Source organism: Zonotrichia albicollis, chromosome 6 (assembly GCF_047830755.1).
Source record: "Zonotrichia albicollis isolate bZonAlb1 chromosome 6, bZonAlb1.hap1, whole genome shotgun sequence".
Classification (NCBI taxonomy): Eukaryota; Metazoa; Chordata; class Aves; order Passeriformes; family Passerellidae; genus Zonotrichia; species Zonotrichia albicollis.
Genome location: NC_133824.1, coordinates 47,240,393 through 47,263,113, shown reverse-complemented (window position 1 = coordinate 47,263,113; position 22,721 = coordinate 47,240,393). Strand labels below are relative to the sequence as shown.

The following is a 22,721-nucleotide window of genomic DNA, read 5'->3' as shown; positions in this document are numbered from 1 at the left end:
GGTATCAAGTGAAGTGTATTGTGAATAATAAAAAATAAAGTATTTAATTTTCTATTTTATGCAAAGTCCAGATCTACAGACCCCATCCAAATAGCTCAGATATTACTAAAAGTCCTGTCAAGATTTCTGAGTTGACACAGCTTCTTCCTGACTGTGGAAGAGGCTGTAGAATCCAGCCCAAACCTATTTCCAGTAACAACTTCTGCTTGTTTTATCTGAAGGAATTTTAATACTGCCAAAGATTTTCAGTGTGAATTTCCCCCTTGAAGGATTAAGTTCTTGTCCCCCCCAAACTCAGGTGCCTTGTTGTGTCCTCTTTACAGAGTGTTTCCACTCAAGGCATTCCCCTCAAACATATAACTTTTTAAAATTCACATATCTGGTGAATCTTGAATTTTAAGGTTTTTCCCCTCTCTACCATAAACAAACAGGAAAACAAATATTTATTTGCCCTTATTTGTTGAAAAATAAAACATTCTCTCTACAAGTTGACATACAATAAATGATTATAACAACCTTTCCTAAAATCTGTGTAATGCTTCATTGTCACCAAGAGCACTGTGCTTATTCATCTTTTAAGTGCCCAACATATTTTCCAAGGGGAAGTACACATCTTTAAAATACTTATTCTTCTGACATCCACAAGTTATCCCTGTGCTGTGGGACACAGACAGCAACTCCCTGATATCCATTAGGGACATGGACTTTTAAAGCTAATACCAGAGTTGGAAACATGTCAAACATGTCAGTTGCGTGGTTCTGTATTTTTCACGTTTCAGTTTTAGGGTTTTTTCCTGAGATTGTCATAGTGAATGTTCAGATGGGTATTTAGGCAGCCAAAGCCACCCTGAGGTTGGAACTGCAGCATCCTCCTCAAGGAGCGGCTCCCCCCTTTGCTGTCGGGAGAGATTGGCCACCCATTAAGAAAACCATGTTAGCAAACATTGCAAAAATGTCTTTAAGTCGGGAAACATTTTATACAGAAGCCTCATTTCACCTTGCGGCATTAGAGCACAATTTTAGTACCTCACACACCAGCAGCACCGGCACCCTCACAGCTTTTGACTCCTGCACGTCCACACAGAGGGCCACAAACTCCTTGATCTTCGGGCTTCGAGTGCTCAAAGCACAGGGTGAGGCAGTGAGAGGCAGTGGGAAGCAGTGAAGGAAGGAAAGGAGGAAGAAATAAAAGAAGGAAGGAAAGAAGGAACTGCGCCCCGCCTTTCCCCGAGGGCAGAAGACTCGCGCGCGCCTGTTGCCCCCGTAATGGCCGCCAACGCCTCCCTGAGGGAGGGGGCGCGAGGCAGAAACGGCGCGAGGCACACGGGGCGCGAGCGAGAAGCGGCGCGAGCACCCGCGCCCTCAATCCCCGCCCGCGCGCGCCTCCCCGCCCCGTCCCGTCCGCCCCGCCCCGTGCGCTCGCTGCCTGCGCCGCGCCCCCGCGCATGCGCGGACCCGCCCAACCGTCCCGGCGCGCTCCTATTTGAACTCCTGAGGGGAGCGCGGCCGCCATGGACGGGCGGCTCTCCCGCATCCCCGTGCATTCCCGGCTCCACCGGCCCGAGCCGCCCGCAGGTGAGTGCGGGGCACGGACGGGCACCCGGGGGACACGGCTGGCGGGGTTCGGCCGAGGGGTGCAGCGGAGCGCCGGCGTTAGGGTGCTCCATCCCTGCCTGGCTACGTGGTGGCTGTTCCAAAATCTAATTGGAAGCTTTATTGCACTGTTTGGTCCCTGTTTAGGACTTAAGTTAACGCTTAGCCTGCCGTGTGTACCCTCCACCGGCTAAAGGCAGCGGCCCCTTGATGCGAAAGATGCTTCATTCACAGTCTCTTACTTTTCTAAATCTTTAAATGCTGCTTACAGCACTTTGTAGCATTTTATAAGCGGAAGGCACCCAGGATTAGCGTTAACAACATGGGAGCTGGGCTGTATCGGTGAAACTCTGCGTTGCTCTAATGTAAATGTGCGCATGGGTGTTTAATTTGAAAAATACTTAACTTGAGGGAGAAAAAGCAGCTTTCTAAACTTACTGAGTGAACAAAGCTTTATATACTTAAACAGTTGTGATTCAAGAGAAATAAACTCTACATAAAAAGCTAGTTTTCTGTGTTATTTTAGTAGCTATTCACTCGTAGCAAAATATGGAGGTCTCTTAACAGAATTTCATGTGGGCTGTGCTTGTTTTGCTTTCAGCATTGAACAACAACCTTGTGGCACGATGTCTGCTTGATGTTGAGACTTTCTTTATTGTGTATTATCATTTCAAATTCTCATTAGTGCTAGCCTGGTGATTGTGTTTTAACACTGTCTACATCTGACCTGTTTCTGGCTTATTCTGGACCTTTGGCCGTGGGTAAAAGTTGAAGTCTACTCTTAGTTACTTCTACCTATACTTCTATCTAGAAGTCTCCATTCTAGCCAGATATAACTGCTTTACCTCAAATTGAAGGCTTAAGAGACCTTAAAGGAGGTTACTTCCAGTCTGTGGTGTTTTCACAGCTGTTTTTTTCTCGCAGAATTGCAAATGAATTTTCCTTCAACGAGAAAACATGTCAGCACATCAGAGCCGGAGCTCAGCATGGTTCCCAGTCTTCAATTTGCCTCAAATGTTCCAGTAGACAGCGTCTTCAAGCCTGCAAACCAAGGGTAAATCAAAGCAAAATATTGACGGATTTATTTGGCAGATGTCTTAAAGATGGCTCATTTTGCACATTTTGTCAAACTAACAGGCTTGGTGATCTGCAAGAACATTGTAGTCTTCTGGTAATTTTATTTTATCTCTCTTTTAAGGTTGCCTAAGCCTGCAAAGAAAGTGGAACCAGTTTCAAAGAAGACAGTGGCAAGACGGTATGTGCCTCCCACCTCTGTTAGTTGTCCTTGTGCTGTGTGTGGTGTTCTCCTGTGAAGGCTGGTGATGAGCTCTCACCCATGTGCAGCTTTCCTGCCAAGCTTGCTAATTAAATCTGTTGGTCAGAACAAATGCTTAAAAAAGGGCAAAGGGAAACAGGAGGTGTGCAATGCTGGTGGTTTTGCCCCTGAGTCTTTGTTCTTTAACTCCACAGCCCTCTCAGCAGATACCAACTAGAAGCAGAGCTGAAAAACAAGAATCAGTTGGTGGAAACACTCAAACAACAATTAGCAAGAGGAGAGGTAAGGATAGGAGAGAAAAATAAATAAGTTATTGAGTAATTTCTGCATTCTGATCCATACAGGATCATGTTAAGGATTGTCTTGCTTTTATTCTTGTCTTCATCAGAATGTCTTTGTATTCTTCTGGACAAATTGTTTGAGTCGTTTGTCTTTGCATCTTCTTCAAGTTGTTTTCCCATCTGCTCAGCTCTGGGGAGGCCAAACTGGGAATGTTTTGTCTGGTTCTGGGCTCCTGGTACAAAAGTGCTATGGATGTACTGGACAGAGTCCAAGAAAGGGCCACAGAGGGACTGGAGGAAAGGAAAGGCTGAGAGACCTGGGACTGTTCAGGGACTTGTGTTTCAAACAGAGCTGATTTTGTGGAATCAGGTTTAGAGTCAGAATTGGCACTTCATTATTCCCTGACTCTCAGAGGTATCTCTAGGACATGCTTAGTACCACTTCTGGCATGTACAGAAAGCCCACCTGGGAACCTACAGCTGTGAAATCTCACTTTATTTTCCAGTTCTCAGTCTGTGGGATGATCATTCCTCTCATGTCACAGCTTGATTTTCTTAAGAGCCTCTGAGACTTCCTATGAAATGTTCCCAAAGCTTCTGCCACTATCAGGCAGATCACCCTAATCCACATGCTTATTGATCCTCTTGGAGAATTGCATTCAACCTGGGAGGCTGATCAGCTTATCCAATTGCCTGGTAATATCTGGATTGTGTAGGGAATAATGCTGGGGGTTAAAGACCTGAGACCCCTTTTTCTTTGTTGAAGTGAGGGAGCAACCACCTTTGTTGATTTCGCATCTGACTCCAGTTTATTCGTCAATCAGGCACTTTTTATAACAGCGTCAATTCACCTCATGCACACTGCAAAACCCGAGCTCCTGATAGGCTGTAGAGAAAACTTCGGCTCCTCCTTTTGTTTACAATACCTGAAGTTAGTTTACTGAAACCAAAATCAGTGTTCCCACCATGATATTAAAGGTTCTCAAGACCTTCATATCTATTCCCAGACTGGCTGTCTGTTCCCAGTAGCAGCCAAGGACAGAACGGTCTGAGAATCTTGTTGTTTATATAAAAGGTGGCTGAGAACCTAATTATTTACAGGATCAAGCCTGGGAAAGGCTGCTTCACAGCAGGCTTCTATATTTCCCTCAGCTGAACACCTTCATGGCCTCTTTCTTTAAGCCATGCTTAAACCAGGCTCTCCACATTTCTTCACAATGTTTATATGCTCCTCAGTGCGTGCATTGTTTACATAAATGAGGGAGCACAAGAAAAGATAGAGTTGCCTAAAAGGAATTTGCCCATGATCAGATTTTTCTAGTAATTGCTCTGGTGTGTGGATGTAATAAATTTATTACTCCTGTCAAGAAGCAGGAGCAAGGTCCTGCAACAGTCTCATTTGCTGTGGTGGTAGAGACTGAAGGCAATGTCTGATTCTTGGTGCCAAGTGCACTACTGTGAATTTGTTTGTGTCAGTATTACTAAGGAGAAGAAAATCTCCTTGGGAACTTGTCTCACTTACAGCCTGTGTTAACCAGGGCACTCTCAAGTTAAGGGAGTTAAAGAAGGAGAACCAGAGGCTGGTCCATGAGGTTGAGAAGCTCAAGAAAATTCAGGAGACTTGCATGACGATTTTAGAAAGCAGAAACATCAATCCTGGTAAGGAGTTTGCACTTTGCTTTCATCCTGGTACTCCTTCTCCAGAATGGTTTTTTTCCTTCTGTTTTGACTATTCATAAGAAATTTAGACTCTGCTTCCTTGTTTGGGGAATACTGCTGGAATTCCAGGGTTTTGGGGAGTTTTTTGTGGCTTAAGTGAAGAACTGCTTCCTGTAGTAAGCCCTGGCCTGGATAAACTAACTTAGTATTTCTTGCTGTAGAAAGTCACCTTGAAAAGCTGTTTGTTCTCAGAGTTATGTGTATGTTAGAGGTTCACTAATGCACCTCCTGAATTCCTTACAGGCAGCAACATAAAGGAGGAGGAAGAGATGCGTGTGTGCCGGGAAAAGACAACAGTAAGAAAAGCTTGAACTGGGCTTTGAGGGGTCTGTGTGCCCTCACCCTTCTCTCCTGATGCTAAAACAGCTGAGACTCACATTTATTTGCATCATATTAAAAGTCATTTTCCTTTTGACTCTTCAGGTGCTAACTAGCAAGGTCACAGAAGAACTGATGCTATTTTGTCACAGAGCTGCAAAAGAGAAGGAGATGCTTGAGGTAAGACTGACTCAACCTGGCAGTGAGCACCAGGCCCTCAGGGAGGTTATTTTGCCCCTTCCAATTCTCTTTTATTCCACATGAGCCCAGATGAAAACCTCCAGTATTCCTCTTTTAATACAAACACACTTAAGGAAACTGTTACTCCTCTTTTAAATAGATGTATCCACCAGCCTGGCTGTTATTCTGGAGGCCAGAGAATTGATTTAAATTGGAAAATGTTGCAGAACAGTGACCCTGGAAACTGAGAAGTGTGCAAGCACAAGTGGCTTTAATAATTACCGATATTGAGACCAAAACAGTTGTTAAATTTCAGTTCTACAATTCTTAAGAAGACCTAGAGCTAAAATATAATCATTATAGGAGACTTCCTAAATTTTGGCCATAGATAAATTTACATTTTCCACAAGCAATCAAGGTAAAAGAAATCCCAGATTTATCTTAGTTTAGGAGGAAGAGCTCAGACGCTTTAGGACTTGGCTTTTCTGTTCCTTACTCTGGTGTTAGTAAAACGTGCTGTGCACTGACTTCTCCACAGACAGCCAAGGCCAAGTGGAAATCAGCGCAAGAGGAGAACCAGCACGCCCTGGAGAAGCACTCCGGTTTCCAAGCTCAAATTAAGGAGTGGAAATCCAGACTTGAAGCGCTGGGGAAGCTCCTGGAAATGTGAGGCACGAGGATGGACTGGGAATTTTGCTCTTTCACCCTTAATTCAGTGGTCCCTGTTTGTCAAGCTCGGTTCCTGCGTTGGGTGATCCAAAGGCCGAGCTGTGGCTGCTCCCCGGCGGGGTGGGGACGGACGGGGGCTGAGGCCGCAGCGATGGCCGGTCAGCCTGGCGTCGGCCGTTCGTGTGTTTTAGTTCAATAAAGGCGCTCCAAGCATGTGGGCTCAGCCGCGGCCGCGCGGGAGGCGGGCACCGGGGCGGGGCGGGGCGCTCGGGGGCCGGGCCGCGCCTGCGCGCGGGGCTGCGGCGGGGAGCGGCCATGGCGGCGGCGGCGCTGGGGCGCGCGGCGGGCGGGGCGCGGCGCTGGCGGGCGCTGGCGGTGCCGCGGCGCGGCGGCGCGGGGCTGGCGGTGGACGACACGGTGAACGGGCTGAGCGCCGAGCAGCGCCAGGTACGGCCGGGCCGCGCCGCTCCGCTCCGCGCGGGGGTGTGGCGGGGCGGGCGGGCCCCGATTGGCCGCGGCCGGGTCGGGCCGCCCAATCCCCGCGCGAGCGGCGGGGGCGCGGCGGCCCCGGACACGCGGCCCGCGGCGGTGACCGGCCCGGCCGCGGCCTCGGCACGGAGCGCTGCACCGCCCGAGGGAGCGGCCCCGGCCTCCGCCTGCGGCCTGCCCGATAGGCGATAATCGGCAGAAACGTGATCGTCCAAGGAACGCTTCGGTGGGGTCGCGGCACATCCTCCCAAATGGAGTGTTGCAGCTCTCCCGGCTTGCTCTCCTGCCCAATGGGGCATATAAAGGTTTAGGATAATTCTTGGAACTCGATGCAGATTGCGGCTTTGCTGCAAGGGGACACGCAGGGGCAGCACATCTCTGTTCTGGTGATCAGTGACGGGAACCAGGGAAGGGCAAGAGCTGGATCAGGGGGGGTTTAGGCTGGGTATCGGGAAAAGGCTCTTCCTCCAGAGAGTGGTCAGGCGCTGGAACAGCTCCCCAGGGAATCATCGTAGCCCTAAAGCTACCAGAGCTCAAGGAGCATTTGGACAACGCTCTCAGGCACAGGGTGAGATTGTTAGAGTTTCCTGTACAGGGCTGGGAGTTGGACGTTTTACTGAAAGCCTCTGAAAACACTGGGAAAAACAAGGCTCTTACACTGCCTTTAGTGTTAGTGTGTAAGGCATTACTTTATTCTTGTCCAAGATGTGTCTGTGTGGCTGACAAAGTTCTGACCTCCACACAATCCCAAGACACAAAACTTTTCCACTTATATTTAGCAAGCAAAAGTTTATCCTCTGAGTTGCATCATTCTCTTTATTAATTAGTGTTCTGTCCTCTATTGGTTATTGATTTTTCACTCTTCATGCTTATCTGGCTGACTTTCTGTAGTCCTTTTATCATCTTTTCTTAAATTGGGAGTTTCCAGCTTTCCAGGCTTCAATCTTGTCTGTGTCTTCTGGTTGCTTCAACACATCTTTGAAGGGCCATAAATATAAGATCTCAGGTGTCCAATCTTCAGCTTCCTTAGGCTTTATTTATTGGAGTTTGTCAGAATTAGTTTTAGCAAACCTAAGGTTTCAGTGATTAATGATCAAAGTAAGCGTCTGCGAAAAAGGAACTGAACTAATGCTGACTGCAAGTGGGCATGCTTACAATTAATTAAAACAGCTAATGAGATATTAGTTAGGAAAGTTACATCATTTCCAACAGACTGATGATCCTTGTGGGTCCCTTCCAGCTCAGTGTTCTATGATCCTTAGCTTTGCTGTGTTCTGTGTGCAGCAGCAGCCAAGGGCTGACCATTCCAGATGGATTCCCTTCTGCCCAGGGCTTGGAGTGAAGGGCAGTGTCTGTTCCACACAGGCTCCTGCCAGTGAAACACTGGAGCTACAGCCTCGCTTTCCAGACAATTCTGATGGTGCAAGCACATGGATGTGCAAAATGAACTTACTTGTTCTTCTTTCTTGCTTCAGAATTATTCCTTGCCATGATGTTGTTCATGTTTATGGCCTCATCAGCTCAAATTGGCGTTCCTTTGTACTCTTATATTCAGCAGATGTAAAAGAAGATGCAAAATATTCATCTTATTCCTATCTGTCTGATGGAAAAGCTAAAAAGAAAAAAAACCATCAGAAATAATCTCCAGTAATATTAGTGAAATTGTGAATTAAAGGCAATATAACTGTTATAAACTGGCTTAGGGTGTCAGGGCTGCCTGTCTGACTTCATCCTCAATCTCTAATTGATTAAGACATTTTTTATTGTGATTTAAGCTTGTCTTAATTTATTTTAAGCTCTCTGCCCAAGTGTAATGCAGTCAGCTTTGTCACAGTGGAAAGATATCTAATATCTTTTGGGGTTCTCTTTAGGTTTATAAATTTAGCAATGGAGAAGAAGCTTGTTTGCTAGTACTGGAATCCAGGGTCTTTGTGACTTCGGAAATTTAACATCTTCTCAGTTGTCAAAAGGAGGATGCTTAGGTTTTGGTGGTCAGAGAAAGACTGAGGAGTGTGGGCATATTCTGGTTTGTTGTTCCTGCCCCTTATACAGGTTCTGATTTAACAGCTCAGGGTTTCAGTCTCTAAAACTGTTGCTTCATCAGAGTTATTGTGTGGGAATAAAGAACCAAAAAGAAAAAAAAATGTTCAATTTGACCATAAAATCAAGACCAAGTTTTTAAATCTTCCTGTTAAAAACGTGTAAGATACTATATACATTTTGTTGGTATGCTTATACACTTCTGTAGCATATATGTAAGTGTTCAGAGTATAAAATTTAGAAAAATATTTTGAGTTTTTAACACTCAGATCAATGAACATTCCTGGCTCTATCAGATTTCCCCACTGTGGAAGGTAGTGAGGTAGGTAATGTAGTTCTAGCTTGACACACAAACATGTTTCAATCAGTATCCCTGCTTCTTGCAGGCATCTGCACACCATTAAATGATGCTATAAGCAGCTGTGGGATGGGTTAGCACATTATAAACTCAGTTCATCAGCTTCCAAAGTTCCCTACCCAAAAATATGCCTGAAACCCCAGTGCAGGCAGGAGTTCAGGAACATTCTCTCATGTCAGGGTGCAGTTAAGGTTAAATGCTGAGAGGGACTAAAGTACATGAAGTCCTTTATAAAAGACTAGAGAAGTTACCCTGTGATGTGGTATTTCAGCCAGTCACCTGAACCATGAATTTCCTTATGGTCTTGTGCTTCTGGGTTTGGGATGCTGGAGCGGCCTGGTGAGGGAATGTTGGCAGGACCAGGGGAAGAAGAGGACAATCTATTGCTGAGATGTAATGGATGTGTTTTTCCTCCCCTCTTTTCCCAGCTTAGACAGACCATGACAAAGTTCTGCCAAGAGCATTTGGCTCCAAAGGCGCAACAGATTGACCAGGAGAACGAATTCAAAGGCATGCGGGCAAGTATTCCATGTGTGCTGCTGAAAGCCTCTCTGGGCTTTGATCTCTGCATTACTCCAGACAGTCCCAAGCCACGCCACAGGAACATGTGCATTAACTTTTCAAACTTAAAAGCCACAGAGAAAACCTTTTTTTGATTTCCTGTTTTAGCATTTGTTACCAACTTTCAGCAACCTGGGGCAGAACCCAGCGATAATATTCATAATAAAGATTGATAATGGTCTCGTTTGGATTCTTATCATGGGATTCCTGCCTGTCTGGTCTGGCTCCTTCCCCAAGTGTGCTTTGTATACTCCTGGCTCAGTCCCTTTCTTGGACATGAATTTCCTCTTCAGATTTGCTGTGAAAATATTGTGTACAAATGCTAAAACTTGCCTTTCTAATAAACCCAGCAAATCCTGTGCCACAGGGTGCTGTGATTGATGGAAATGAGAGATCTGACTATTGGTTTTTATAAGCTCCACAAGACTCAAAAAGCTCTAAACATCTGCCAGCATTTCCTAGAGCTCTGATGTTGACATTTCCAGGGATGTATGTGCAGCTTTGAAGTGAAGTGTATAACTTTAGCCTGGCATTCCAGATGTCATCCAGAGCTATTGAATTCTACTTTTTGAAGTCTCTGATAATTATTGCTGGACACCAAGGCCACGTGAGGAGCACTCACCTATGTGTCCACCACACAGCAGAGGAAAGGAGCAGCAGGGAGATGCCCCAGCAGGCACGTGTGCCTCCCTGGTGACAACATCCTTTGCTACTGCATTTTGTCATGGCTGTGGCATTCCCATTTTTTTATATCCCCCAAGGATGCTTCCTGGTTGCCAGCTCCTGTTTTACTGGAAGGGTTTTAAAGTGCCATCTCATAGCTTCATATTTCCAGGGTTTTGGTAATGGATAGTTTATGCTGTTACACAAAAATTTTCATTGGAGTGGTCAAAGAGTTAAATCTTAGGAGGTGTCGTTCCAGATTTAAATTTAGGCATGTGAATTTTCACTGAATTCCACAAACTCCTCTTGTGTATAGCATAACTACTGTCCTTAAATCTGTGTGGTTTCTCAGTTCCAAGGATGGAGCTGCACTGGGGGAGAAACTGGAATTGGGGTTGTATTTGCTTCATTCTTGCGATATCTCGCAGATAAATGGATGTGTCCAGTGAACTCCCTGGGGAAAGTTGTTGTGCTGATGCCCAGACTACCAGTTTGGGCTGATTGCTTGTTCTGTATTCATAGGACTTTTGGAAGAAACTTGGAGAACTGGGAGTTCTGGGAGTCACAGCCCCTGGTAAGTTTCTTTTTGATCTTTTACCTTCTGATGGGTGATACTTCAAACAAATGAGAGACCCCTTAAACTCTCACTTTCCAGTTCACAACAGCCTTCCTTGTCTGTGATGTGGCATCCATTTTGGCCTATCTTTGCATTTAAAAAAACTTTCTCAACTGTTTTTCTTTTTCTCTGACTTTGGGTCCTTTTTCATTGTTAGACAAAATGCCTTTCACAATTTGAAAGCACTGTTCAGAAATGGTTTCTCCAGATGTAACATATGTAGTTCAAACGTATTTGTGCCTTTCTAATATGAAGCAAGTTTTGAAGAATGAGAGCTAGAGATAAAAGTATCCCAGAACAAACATCCATCTGTAATGGGAGAAGTTAAAGGGTCTAAAATAATGCCTTGAAAAGCTGTGATAACTAATGGGGAGTGACCACAGCCAACCAGTCGAAAAAAAATCAGGGGAAATCTCATTCAGCCTCGAGCAGGTTAGTGAAAAGTGTTGTGATGAGTGTTACAGATGAGTGTGATCTGCTGAATGCACCAAGGCAGGGTAATGAGGAGAAGCCCTTAGTGGAGAAAAGCAGCTGATGGGGCCTTTCTTTCCCCATGGAAAAGTCTGTTTGCTGGATGTGGCTGTGCAAAGGCTCTGCAGAATCCAGCTGAATAGCAATGCCTTGGAATAATGCCTCTGCCTCGCTTTCAGTGCTGAAAGACTCTGCATTTCTGCTTTCTCTCCCTCCTCTTCCCCATTTACTGCTGCTCCTGTTTTTCCTCACTCTTACCTTCTTTCTTCTTTGATGTTGTGCCTGAGGCTTACAGCATTTTCCCACACTATAAATAAGCCATCCCCTCACGAGTCCTGTCCTTCTTGATTTCCTCAAAGGTTTACCTCTCAAACCCTCCTATGCCCAGGATTTTTCACTTTATTTTGGATTGTGGAGTTGTGTGTTTCTTTATTGAGGTTGATTTTGTTGGAGGAGAGTGGGATTTAGGATGTAAAGATCATGTAGAATCTTAGGAGGGTGTACACAATTAAATGTCTTGTTTGGGTGCCAGTGTATCAAGTCTATTAAGGGAACATTTTGAATAACAGTGCTGTTTGTTTTCTTCCTAAAACTAAGATAACTGTGGTGTTTGTAACTTTCCATTTGTTTTATAAAGTGCAAAGTGAAGAAATGTAAATATGTTGTTTCCATGGAATGATAATACAGGCATATCATGTACAAAGAGTAGCTTTGAAAGCACAGCATCATTTGAACACACCATGATTTGTGTTATATGAGGAGATGTCTGGCAGGATCACTTTCCTGTTCCTCTTGCAGTGCAAAGCAATCCTGCATTTGTGCTGCTCACAGTTACCTCACCTTTCTTGAGGCAAAAGCACCAAACCCAACCATTATATAGGAATTAATTAAAAACTCTCTTGTTTTGGCATACATGAAAAATTGTTAAGCCCATCTTTTATGATACTGATAGCAAACCCTTAAAGTTGGGTTTGTGGTAGGGAGAGATTTTGAAGGATAAAGTGCCCTGCAGATAGAAGCAGGAGTCAAAATGAGGGCCATGTGTGTGTTGCCAGTGGCTGTGGTGTTAATTTGAAGAATTTGGGACAGCAGCTGTGCCCCTTGGTCACTCTGAGCACAGACAGAGATTTGCTCTTACCTTGTTGCTCTTGCTTGCAGCCTCCACATTGATGGTGAGTAAGTGCTCCAAACTTCTCTCCCCAGCTGCTCCTTGGCATTCATGTTGTAGTGCTTCTCTTAGCAGTACAACCACTTGCTTCCTACCTGGAGAACAGAGCTTTTAGGTTGGGAGGTGACTGTATTTGTGTGTCTATAAATGTGTTTAGAGGTACATGTGTGTATGTTGATGTAGGCTGTTGTCTCCTGAAGGCCATTGCGCGTTTCTCAGCCTTCTCTTTTTACCTGCCTTCTCTCTCCCTGTTCTACTGTGTGATTTTAATCTTTACTATTAGTTTTAGGCTCAACTCCATGTGCCTAGCTGGGGTCTCAGTGCTGCTCTGTCTCGCTTCATCCTCTCTTGAAACCTACGTGCTCCTCACTGACAAATTACATTTATGGATCATTCTCATTCTCAGCCGGCCACTCATCAAAATTCTGGTGTCCTGCACATTTGTAGGCTTAGAAAAGTCCTTAGTGTCACATTTTTGAGCAGTTTGAGAATTCTTCACTTGTTTAGGGGCAAACATACATGGGCTTTACAAACCTTGCCTGTGTTCTTTTGTTCACCTTAAGGAGGTTGCAACTTGGTGATCTTTGTGACAATACTAAGGTTGATAAGAAGGACTCATTATTACTCAATGTCAGTAGCATGTTCAAGATGTGTCCTTGTGCATGTTCTATTGGAATATGAATCCCAATATTACCAGTTAGATTGTGCCTGGGCCAGCCTGACCCTCGCTGCTGGGCCAAAGGTGGCAGCTGTGGTGCATCACCCCAGAGACACCTTTAGCTTGCCGGTGGTTTCAGCTGGGCACTGAACAAGTCCAGGCTTGTTAGGAACTCCATTTACCTCAGGAAGAGGCTTCAGGCGAAGGTGAAGAGAAAAAAGGAGGGATTCTGCCGGAGGGTTACATGCAGTGGTTTATTCCATGGTTACAGATGTCTGAATCTTGGGAAGACCTCCAACAGAACCACGAGCACATGGCTGGACTCACTTTTTAAGCTCAGGGGGTGGGGAGGGGAGGGGAGAGGTGAGCCACCAACCAGGTGGGAGGGGCGGGGTCTCAAGGGGCGAGGGACACCTAGACAGGCCAATGACCCCCAGGCCTGAGGGGCATCCTTTGACCAACCACACGATGCTTTGTTGGAATGTTAAGCCTGATTGACAGGACTCACTCAGCAAGGGGCGAGGGGGAAGGGGAACGGGTATTGCCACACCTGGGAGGTGACCTGGAAATCTAAAACAGGACATTACAACACACCCCAACAATGTTCTACATATAAACTATGTTAAACGAGTCAATTATGGATTATGCCAAAGACAAAATATCCCTGTGACTTTGAGATGAGAAAAATGAAATTCAGAAAGGATGGGGAAAGCCAGAAGTGCCCAGCTCAGGGATGGCAACAGTCAAACCCAGAAGCTTTCTCAGTGTCTTGGATTCCATTGGAGACTGAGCCCAGCCCTGGGATCTCGTGCACATGGTGGGTAACGTGAGCTTTCTCCTCTCTTGCCAGCGGAATACGGGGGCTCTGCCCTGGGGTACCTGGACCACGTGGTGGTGATGGAGGAGATCTCCCGAGCGTCCGCGTCCGTGGGGCTCAGTTACGGGGCCCACTCCAACCTGTGCATCAACCAGCTCGTGCGCAACGGCAACGAGGCCCAGAAGCACAAGTACCTGCCCAAGGTGTGTGCCTGGAGGAGGGGAGCACTGCAAAGCTTTTGGGCCCTGCCTGCAAGGATGGCATCTTTTGAGTACCAGCAGATTTCAGTGGCCAAACCTTAGGAAATACTGAACGTGCCAAACTTGCCCTTCTCTGGCTTGTCAGTTCTTATCCTATGAATCCATATTGACCTCATCCCACGCCCGTGTCCTTGTCTGCTGGCAGCACAGCCCAGCTGTCTGGAGCTGTCTTACTAAGGGAGGCTTGGAGGTGACACTGGAGAATATTCTTTCAAATTCCCAAATTACTTTAAGATCTCGGAATGAAAGTCACTGCTTTTCTATTTTATATTCTCCATTTCTCTCTGCCCAAATGCTTGGTTTGGCTGTTAATTAACTACATGTGAAACTTCATCATCACCTGGGGCATTGATGTTGCAACTCAGAAGTGCATTAATTAGATTTCCGTTTTTAAATGCATATAAAAACAATGAGCACATTGAATCACAGCTACTGAGATTATCAGTGAAATTATCAGCACAAGAAACTTGATTTAAACAACATGCAAAGTACAGTGTCACTTCCTCAAAGCACTGTGCAGCCTGCAAATGTGTAACCCCAAATTGTCCTCCTTCCTTAGGTGTATTTTCATGCTTCATTCTCTGCCTTTCAATGAGATGTGAAGTCACTTCAGCTCTGACTTGTTTTGGCTCCTGACAGAGCACTTAAATGTGCTTAACTAGATTTGAGCACTTCATTGGGACTTCTGTAGCAATGCACTGATGTATTGAATTGGTTGAACATATCTTAAGCATTGAGTTGTCTTTTTTTAAAAAAGTAGAGCTGAAAAGGGGGAGAAGATGGATGAAAGTACGCAGGGAGAGAAAAAAAAGGCAAGGAGAAAAGGGCAGGATGAAATAACAGTGAGGCAGAAGCAACAGCTCTGTCAGAGCCTGGTGTGAGCAGGCACAGGAGGAGGGTCCATCTGCTGGTGTGGGGGGACTGGGCTATGAGAACATTGCAGAGAACTTTCCCATCCCTTTTCACCCCCTCGCTGGCCTTTTGCGTTCACCAGCTCCTGTTTGTGTAAAAGGGCAGCAGAAAGCCCAGGCAGGAGCAGGGGACAGGCATATGGCTGCCTGCATGGTTCCTTGGCACCTTCCTCATGTGTTGTGCAAGCAGGGCTGTGCTTGTGTAGCTGAGACAGAGCTGAGTCACCCTTCTCATCCCTCTGGGGTTTGGTTCTGTTCCTTTGTGCAGTGCAAGGGAGCTCCTTGCTCGGGCTGTGCTGGGAACTGCAGCTCTCATTTGAGTTCCTGTGGAGAGCAGCAACTGTGGAGGTTCAGTGCAGGAAAACAGGCCAGGGGACTAAAGAGGGAACACAAACCATGCTCCTGGTCCTCATCTTTTGCTAATATTTGTCCTTTCTTCCAGCTAATCAGTGGCGAGCACATTGGAGCCTTAGCCATGAGCGAGCCAAATGCTGGCTCTGATGTTGTGTCCATGAAGCTGAAAGCAGATAAGAAAGGTAAAGCTGTCCTGTGCTGCCCAGGGAGGGGCTGGAGGCCACATCCCTGCAGGTGTTCAAAGAACATTTGGCCGTGGCACTCAGTGCTCTGGTCTGGTTCACAAGGTGGTGATGGGCCAAAGGCTGGGCTCGATTATCTTGGAGGTCTTTTCCAACCTAAGTGATTGTGGGAAGCCTGTTAGGGAATAAATGGAGTGGAAATAGCAGTGTTGCTGTCGTGAGCTAACAGATTTCATCTCTTGACTTCCAGGAGACTTCTTTGTTTTGAATGGGAACAAGTTCTGGATCACCAACGGGCCGGATGCGGACGTTCTCATTGTCTACGCTAAAACCGACATGAGCGCTGTCCCGGCCTCCCAAGGCATAACTGCCTTCATCGTGGAGAGGGTGGGGTCACTCATTCCCACAGGGTTTTAAAGCAGAATCCTTCACCTTAGCAGCCTCATTTGGAAGTCAGCTGGTTTTACTTCCATAGCTGCCAGACTCTTCCTCAAAGACAAACTACTTTCTGCCTTTCAGGCAGGAAAGGAACATTCAATAAAACAGAATCTGAGATCAGTAAACCTTCTGATGGACATAACTTCATTATTAGAATAGTTCAGTTACTGGCAGAGCTTCCAACCCTTGCTGTAGGAGAGCCTGTGTTGGCAGCTGTACAAATGACTTACTTGTTTGCTGTTTGTGTGCATTAGAAAATGGGTGCACAGGGTTCATATGTGTGTGTTTCTCTGCCCATTTGCTTTCTCTGCACTTGCACTTAGACCTGGTCTTGTTCTTAAGTCACTTTATCTCCCTCCTGACACCCTACACATGTTCCTGTGGTCAGGGGAATTTCACAGATCTCTCATTATTTTTTTTTTTAAGTCTGTTGGAACTGAGATGTGAGATGTATTTTTACTGCTTTGACTTTGCAGGGAATGCCAGGTTTCAGGACAGCCCAGAAGCTGGATAAGCTGGGAATGAGAGGGTCTAATACCTGTGAATTGATCTTTGAAGACTGCAAGGTCCCTGGTGAGTTGGGTTCAAATCACGGTGGTTTCTTGTGTTCTTGATCAGATAAATTGGATCACTAATTGCACACACGTTCAGCCTGTGACCTGGAGGGCTTTGCAGATGCTTATCTCCTCTCTGACAGCCTCTGAGGGAGCTGATGGGACTGAAAAGTGCACTCTGCTGGATTGCAGGGAGGGAGCACATCGTTTGTCAGGTCACTGCTCTTTCACCCTCATGGACCTAGTTCTTAACCACAGCTACTCCAAAGCCTTGCTGAAGCTCTCCAAGAAATTTGTTTCCATTAGAGGTCCTGTCGTGTATGGAGCTGAACTACTTTGCCCTAAAGGTTTTTTCACTGGAGACTTTCCAACAGGCTTTGTAACTCTTCTGAGTTCTTTTGGGGCCAGGGCCTGAAAATGGACATCCTTTCCCCTGTTTGTAAGCATAACAGAGGCCTCTGTAATAGCAGTATTTGTTATTCCAGTGGCAATTTTTGTTGATCAAAAAATTCCAGCCTTTCTAGAGCAAATGGAGAAGATGTCTTACCATTAAAATAATGATTGCACATTTGCAGAGCAAGGAGCTCTCCTGCTCCCCATATACACCTTCAAAAGCTGAAGTGGAAGAGTTTCAGCTGAAACCTAACATTTCTAACTGTGTTGGATGCCTCCACCCTGAAATCATCAAGGCCAGTGCCCCGGTGCTCTGATCATGTCCCAGGAGTCATCCACAGGGAGCAGCATGTTCTCGTGGAAAGAGGATGATGACGTGGAGAAGCACATCACTGCAGTGTTGGAAGTTAATGCACTTGGCACTCTGGCCATTCATGCTCCTTCTGATCTTTGGCTTTGGAAGTTGAAACAGTTTTTTTCCAGGAAATTTTTCAGGCTATTCAGTCATTTTTGATAGAATCCCAGGATGGTTTGGGCTGGAAGGAACCTTAAGCTCATGCAGTCAGTCCCACCCCGTGCTGTGGGCAGGGACACCTTCCACTGGCCCAGGTTACTCCTCTCCCCAGTGAACACAGGCCCTCAGTAAGCAGCTTGTCTGAGTTTTACACATAAATAAATCACTTTTCCTTTGCTCTTTGCAGCTGAAAATGTCTTGGGGACACTGAGCAAAGGAGTCTATGTTCTGATGAGTGGATTGGACCTGGAGAGGCTCGTGCTGTCTGGGGGGCCCCTGGGGTAAGGGATTGTCCTCTTTTGTAGGTTGTAAGGCCAGAAGGGTCCTTGGTGATTGCCAAACCTGCTGAGGATCCCTTGGGGCCTGCAGCTCTTGGTAGGATGGATCCTGGATGGAGAACTGGGTTACTGGGGCAGCAGAAGAGAAAAGGCTGGGTCACATGTGGGAAAGGAAGCAAGGTGCAAGGAGGTCCTGTGGCTGCTGGGTGTCCCAGTCAAAACCAGCACAGAACTCCAGCACCAGCACAGCTGCTCAGCTGGGCTCTCCTGAAGGTCCTCAGGGCCCTCTCAGCAGCCACTGCTCACTCAAATGTGCTCTGAGCTCTCATCCCTGAGCTCTCAGCTCCTCATGCAGTGGTTTTCCAATTTGAAAGCATCTCTGTGGAGCCCCATGTGAGGGGCAAGGGATGAGAGAAGCAATGCCAGAAAGAATGTTTGCAAGTCTCCCTGTCAGTGTCCACTGACCCTCCAGAGCAGGCTTTGGAAATTATCAGTCTTGATAAAAAAAATTCCAGAGGTATAAATCTGTTTCAGTCCCCAGTGGCTGGTTTGTGTATCCCTGTGTTATTACTCAGGGAATAACCAGCACATTTGTGTTATCAATTCCTTAGAATCTAACACACTATCTAGAGACTACAAAACTGGTCTGTTCCTCATTTATTCAATCCTTAAGCTCCCCAGTAATCATTGGCACCCCACAGTCCTTTTGTCCTCCTGAGTGGTCTCTCTGGGCTGATCCTCTTGTGGAAAGATCAACTTCCACAAAGCATGAGGAGGATTTCTTCCCCTTCTTGTTCTTACCTGGGCTTTTTTTTTTTTTTTTTTTTAATGGTGTTGGTTGTTATTCCTTGAGTTGAGGGCCTCTGGAGGTAAGAGGAGCACAAACTGTCCTGGCTGTGGTTATGAGAAAGCTCTTCAAATCTCAGTCCCCTGAATTAAAAGGTCAGACCTTCTCACAGGATCTGCCAAATGAGCACTGGGGAGAAATATGGGACCTTTGGATTTTATTCTTGGCCTTGTTTGAGTGGAGCTGTAGGAAGACAGCAGGATATCACTTCAGCTATGAGAACCTTTTTGCCTTGGGTTACATTTCCAAAGGTAAATCATTATTAATTAATAGTTCCACTGTTTCCCTTTTCCCTCTTCTCTTCTTAGGCTCATGCAAGCTGTTCTTGACCACGCAATTCCATACCTGCATGTCAGAGAAGCATTTGGACAGAAAATTGGTCACTTCCAGGTGAGGCAGAAAAGGAATTGGGACTTTTTGTCCTCTTTTCTCTTTAAAACTAAGAAGACTGAGAGCTTTGTTGTGGTGGGGGCTTTGCATGGAGGAGGTCACCTGCTGTTTGTGGTGAGGCTGCATGATGTGGTAATGAGCAGCCTGGGGTAGTGGAAGATTCCTGCTCATGGCAAGGAGATGGAATTGGATGAACTTTAAGGTCCCTTCCAGCTCAGGGAATCCTGGGATGCTACGATGTGGTGAGAAGGTGGAAAGACCTCTGAGCCTGCTCCCCTGAGATCGCTGTTGGTGGATGTGGGACTGCAGCTGATTTCTAGGGGTCTGTGGCTTAACAGAACCTCCAGCTCCCTCATGTCTGCTGGGTCCATGTCTCCTCCCATGTCCAGTTCTTCTGAGGTATTTTGGGGAATGGGTGGTTCCCCCTCACCCCTGTTAATTCATGTCCCTTGTCTTTGGGCTGTGCAGCTCATGCAGGGCAAGATGGCAGACATGTACACGCGGCTCATGGCCTGCCGGCAGTACGTCTACAACGTGGCCAAAGCCTGTGACCAGGGCCACTTCAACGCCAAGGTGAGCTCAACTCCTCCCTGGGCTGTGTGTCCTGGGGCAATTCCTCCAGTCCCAGAGCCTCTGTACAACAAGTCCCCACAGCCCAAAGGGTCCTTTTCTCGCACCTAAAGTACCTTTTTTCACTCAAAAATTAAAAGCAAACCTCCTTTTACAAGGTAGGAGATTTAGCAGCATCAGTAGGTGTGTATTAGAAGCCCAGACAGATGTCCTGGTTGTTTAAGGGCTGTAGCAGTTGTTAGAGGTGTTGTCACCTCCACCTGTGACCACACTTCCGTTGGAGGAGGATGCTGAGTGTTTAACAGTGGGAGCACAGATCCCTGTATCCCAAAGCAAATCCTGGGGGATTGATGGGCCTTTGTGAGAGAGCCATCTTCTCTGGTGCACTTGTTATTTTTTTCCTTCTTCTGTCTTCATGTGACCTTTATAGACCTGCTGTGAGTGTTCTGTAGTAACAGGGACACTGCTGGAGCTCCCTGTCCCTGCGCTTTGTAATCAAGTAGTTCAGGGTTCTTGGCAGGGGTCTGCAGAGTGATGGCAGCATGAGGGCAGCACAGGGACTGGAGATGGGCAGGTGACACCTTTCCTGACTGTCCCTTTGTGACTGTCCCACAGGACTGCGCCGGAGTGATCCTGTACTCAGCAGAGTGTGCGACGCAGGTGGCCCTGGATGGGATCCAGTGCCTGGGTGAGTCACTGCTGGCTGGACAGAGCCAAGCACAGTGCAGGAACATTTCCCTCTGCTGTCCCGCCCCGAAATCAGGGACAAGGAGTGACTTGTGGCTTTTTGGTGTGGCAGGTGGGAACGGCTACATCAATGATTACCCCATGGGGCGCTTCCTGCGCGACGCCAAGCTCTATGAGATCGGGGCGGGCACCAGCGAGGTGCGCAGGCTTGTCATCGGCAGGGCCTTCAACGCCACCTTCAAGTAATGCCACCGCTGCAGGGGCAGCACCACGACCACCATGAGGCCTTGACCGTGAGGCTGGAGCGCACAACTCGGCTTCTTCCTGCCTGCCATTCCAGCTTTGTCACTTGTGGAGTCCCCTCTGCCTGCTCTGGGAACAGATGCTACTGGACTGGCTTGGACAAAATGAATCAGAGGGTACATGGAAGAAGTGGTTTTTCTCTTTTGTGATCATCCTGATTCATGGTGTTCATGAGCTTTTGGTTCTCAGTTTTGCAAGGCAAAAGACTTTCATCCCCCCCACCAGGCAGGCTGGCAAGGGGTGTGCAGCCACTGCACACAGAAAGTCAAGCCAAACCCACCAAAATGGACAATAAGGGAACAACTTTGTTCTTACCAAAATGCCTTGAGTGCCATTAAACAGTTAGGATTTAGCATATTGCCACTGGAAGGTGAAACTTCCTGCTGTGACCTTCCAATGGGATTATACCTTCCATTTTGGGAACCTGACACCAACCACATTGAGGGGTTGCTCTCATGAGCACTTAAAGTCATCTGTGCACAAGCAGCGTTTTAGGTGCTGATTCCTAAAACCTCCTTAAATCCCATGTGTGTTGCTTTGCAGAATTCCTTTCCTATTTGCAGCTTTCCTATTCTGGCTGCTTCTGGAGTTATTTGGGTGCAGGCCCAAGTCCTTGCTGCGCTGACTGACTGCTCCCACCAGGTCATTCTCTCAGAGTCGTCACCATCCATCACTCTGGGGACAAGTTAACACATCAGAGCTGTGTCATGACATCTGTGAATGAAGCAGGCAGAAAGAGCTGATTTCTTTGGGGTTTGGTTCCCTCTGAAGGTTGTTGTTTTTGTTGTTTTGGCCAAGCCTGTCCTCACACTCCAACTCTGGGCAGTTGAGCAATGTGTTTGTGAGTTATCTCAGTGCATCTTGTATCCAGCAAATCAGGGCTTATCCAGCTTTTTAAAAGAAATTGCCCAGCATCCTGCCAGCCTTTAAGTGTGAATCAGAAATGGAAATGGGCTGCTGGAAATGTGATTGAACAGTTGATTGAACAGTTAATTAAACCGTTGCCATGTAGGCAGTTCCCAGCAGTTTTAACAAAACTCACTTTCCACTGTGTGTATTTGTTTGGTTATAGTTGACTCCTGTCTATACCAGGTGACAGTAGACTAGAATTTTAAAATGTCACAGATGGAAGACAGTTCACTTTTCTGGATTGCCAGGTAGGTCACCAAGAGTTTATAAAAGTCACAAAGAGTCAGAAAGAGCTTCTGAAGTCCTGGTGGTAGCATCTTCCTCCAAAGGTTCATATGTATTCAGCCTCAGTGGGTGGCTGTCACTCAGGAATTGTCCCAGGGTTTAATTTTCAGCCTAAATCTCTGGATAGAGGGTGGACAGAGGTGCTTTGTCAGGAATATTTTGTTGAGCTGCATCTGAAAATGCTGTGGAAGTGAATCTTGAGGTGCACTTCATACAGAAGATACTCAGTGCATTGGTGTCCACGGATGTAAGAATTTAGTTATGTGACCAGACATTTATGTTTTGTCACAAAATTAATCTTGGACCACTGTTAAGATCCATTCCTTTCACAGCAACTTTTCTAGGGAGTGTCAGAGCCCTGACAGGATGGTGTGAGATTCAGATTGTTAAAATTAGGTTTTCTGAGGTGGAAGGAACCCAGAGATTTTTAAACCTGTCCTTCAGCATTGGAGAGGTCTGGTTTTAATACACATAATAAATAATGCCTTCACTTTCCAGGCTGATCAGCACCTTGGAGTTGAAGGTAAAATGAATCAATATCTAACAGATCTTGGGACAGGGGCAGGGACACATTCATAAATCCTCAGCAGGGTTGTATTATTCAAATCTCACTCCATTCCACAGCAGCTGCCTTGGGAAAGGGATGGGAGAGCTTTTTTGGGGAAAAGAGGGTTAATCTTTATACTATACTAATAAAATAAGCTTTTGCTGTGGCCTGTGCTCTTGGGAGGGCCCCAGCAGAGGGGAAGTGAAGGCTCTGCTACCCACCAAAGCACATCCAGGCTGGCAGCAGCAACAGCCACGGTGTTGCTGTCCCTGCCTGTCCTTCTGTCTTCCCAACCACAGCTTTTCCCCATAATTCTCATTTAAAAGAAATACATTCACAGAGATCATGCAGGCTGTGCTTTAGCTCCTCTGGAGAGCAGCAGAGCTAACAGGGAAAACACAGGGGGCTGTGCTGCTGGATAT

The 22,721-nt window shown here is 46.5% G+C and overlaps 2 protein-coding genes across 3 annotated transcripts; both read left to right on the top strand.

The window, feature by feature from the left end:
• Nucleotides 1-1,435: 1,435 nt before the first annotated feature.
• Nucleotides 1,436-6,249, top strand: KNSTRN (kinetochore localized astrin (SPAG5) binding protein). Its single transcript, XM_074543509.1, has 8 exons — nucleotides 1,436-1,575; nucleotides 2,518-2,647; nucleotides 2,792-2,848; nucleotides 3,064-3,151; nucleotides 4,689-4,809; nucleotides 5,113-5,165; nucleotides 5,293-5,367; nucleotides 5,906-6,249. The coding sequence occupies exons 1-8, from the start codon at nucleotides 1,512-1,514 to the stop codon at nucleotides 6,035-6,037; spliced, it is 720 nt and encodes a 239-aa protein (XP_074399610.1). The 5' UTR covers nucleotides 1,436-1,511; the 3' UTR covers nucleotides 6,038-6,249.
• A 65-nt stretch (nucleotides 6,250-6,314) lies between these two features.
• IVD (isovaleryl-CoA dehydrogenase) lies at nucleotides 6,315-22,465 on the top strand. Of its 2 annotated transcripts, none has more exons than XM_074543507.1 (12): nucleotides 6,315-6,483; nucleotides 9,352-9,441; nucleotides 10,670-10,721; nucleotides 13,911-14,080; nucleotides 15,491-15,584; nucleotides 15,835-15,971; nucleotides 16,499-16,595; nucleotides 17,671-17,764; nucleotides 18,917-18,998; nucleotides 19,467-19,571; nucleotides 20,184-20,256; nucleotides 20,368-22,465. In XM_074543507.1, exons 1-12 carry the CDS (start codon nucleotides 6,352-6,354, stop codon nucleotides 20,499-20,501), a joined length of 1,260 nt encoding a protein of 419 aa, XP_074399608.1. In that variant the 5' UTR covers nucleotides 6,315-6,351; the 3' UTR covers nucleotides 20,502-22,465. The 2 variants fall into 2 exon arrangements, with proteins under 2 accessions (XP_074399608.1, XP_074399609.1); XM_074543508.1 differs by lacking the exon at nucleotides 6,315-6,483 and adding an exon at nucleotides 6,671-6,830.
• Nucleotides 22,466-22,721: the final 256 nt, after the last annotated feature.

Bases quoted from the DNA above. Each gene is read 5' to 3' on its own strand.
- KNSTRN (XM_074543509.1), top strand. From the start codon at position 1,512: ATGGACGGGCGGCTCTCCCGCATCCCCGTGCATTCCCGGCTCCACCGG. The intron at 4,810-5,112 runs GTAAGGAGTTTG...AATTCCTTACAG, and splicing joins AAGCAGAAACATCAATCCTG to GCAGCAACATAAAGGAGGAG. The intron at 5,166-5,292 runs GTAAGAAAAGCT...TTGACTCTTCAG, and splicing joins TGTGCCGGGAAAAGACAACA to GTGCTAACTAGCAAGGTCAC.
- IVD (XM_074543507.1), top strand. From the start codon at position 6,352: ATGGCGGCGGCGGCGCTGGGGCGCGCGGCGGGCGGGGCGCGGCGCTGG. The intron at 18,999-19,466 runs GTGAGGCAGAAA...TGGGCTGTGCAG, and splicing joins AGAAAATTGGTCACTTCCAG to CTCATGCAGGGCAAGATGGC. The intron at 19,572-20,183 runs GTGAGCTCAACT...ACTGTCCCACAG, and splicing joins AGGGCCACTTCAACGCCAAG to GACTGCGCCGGAGTGATCCT.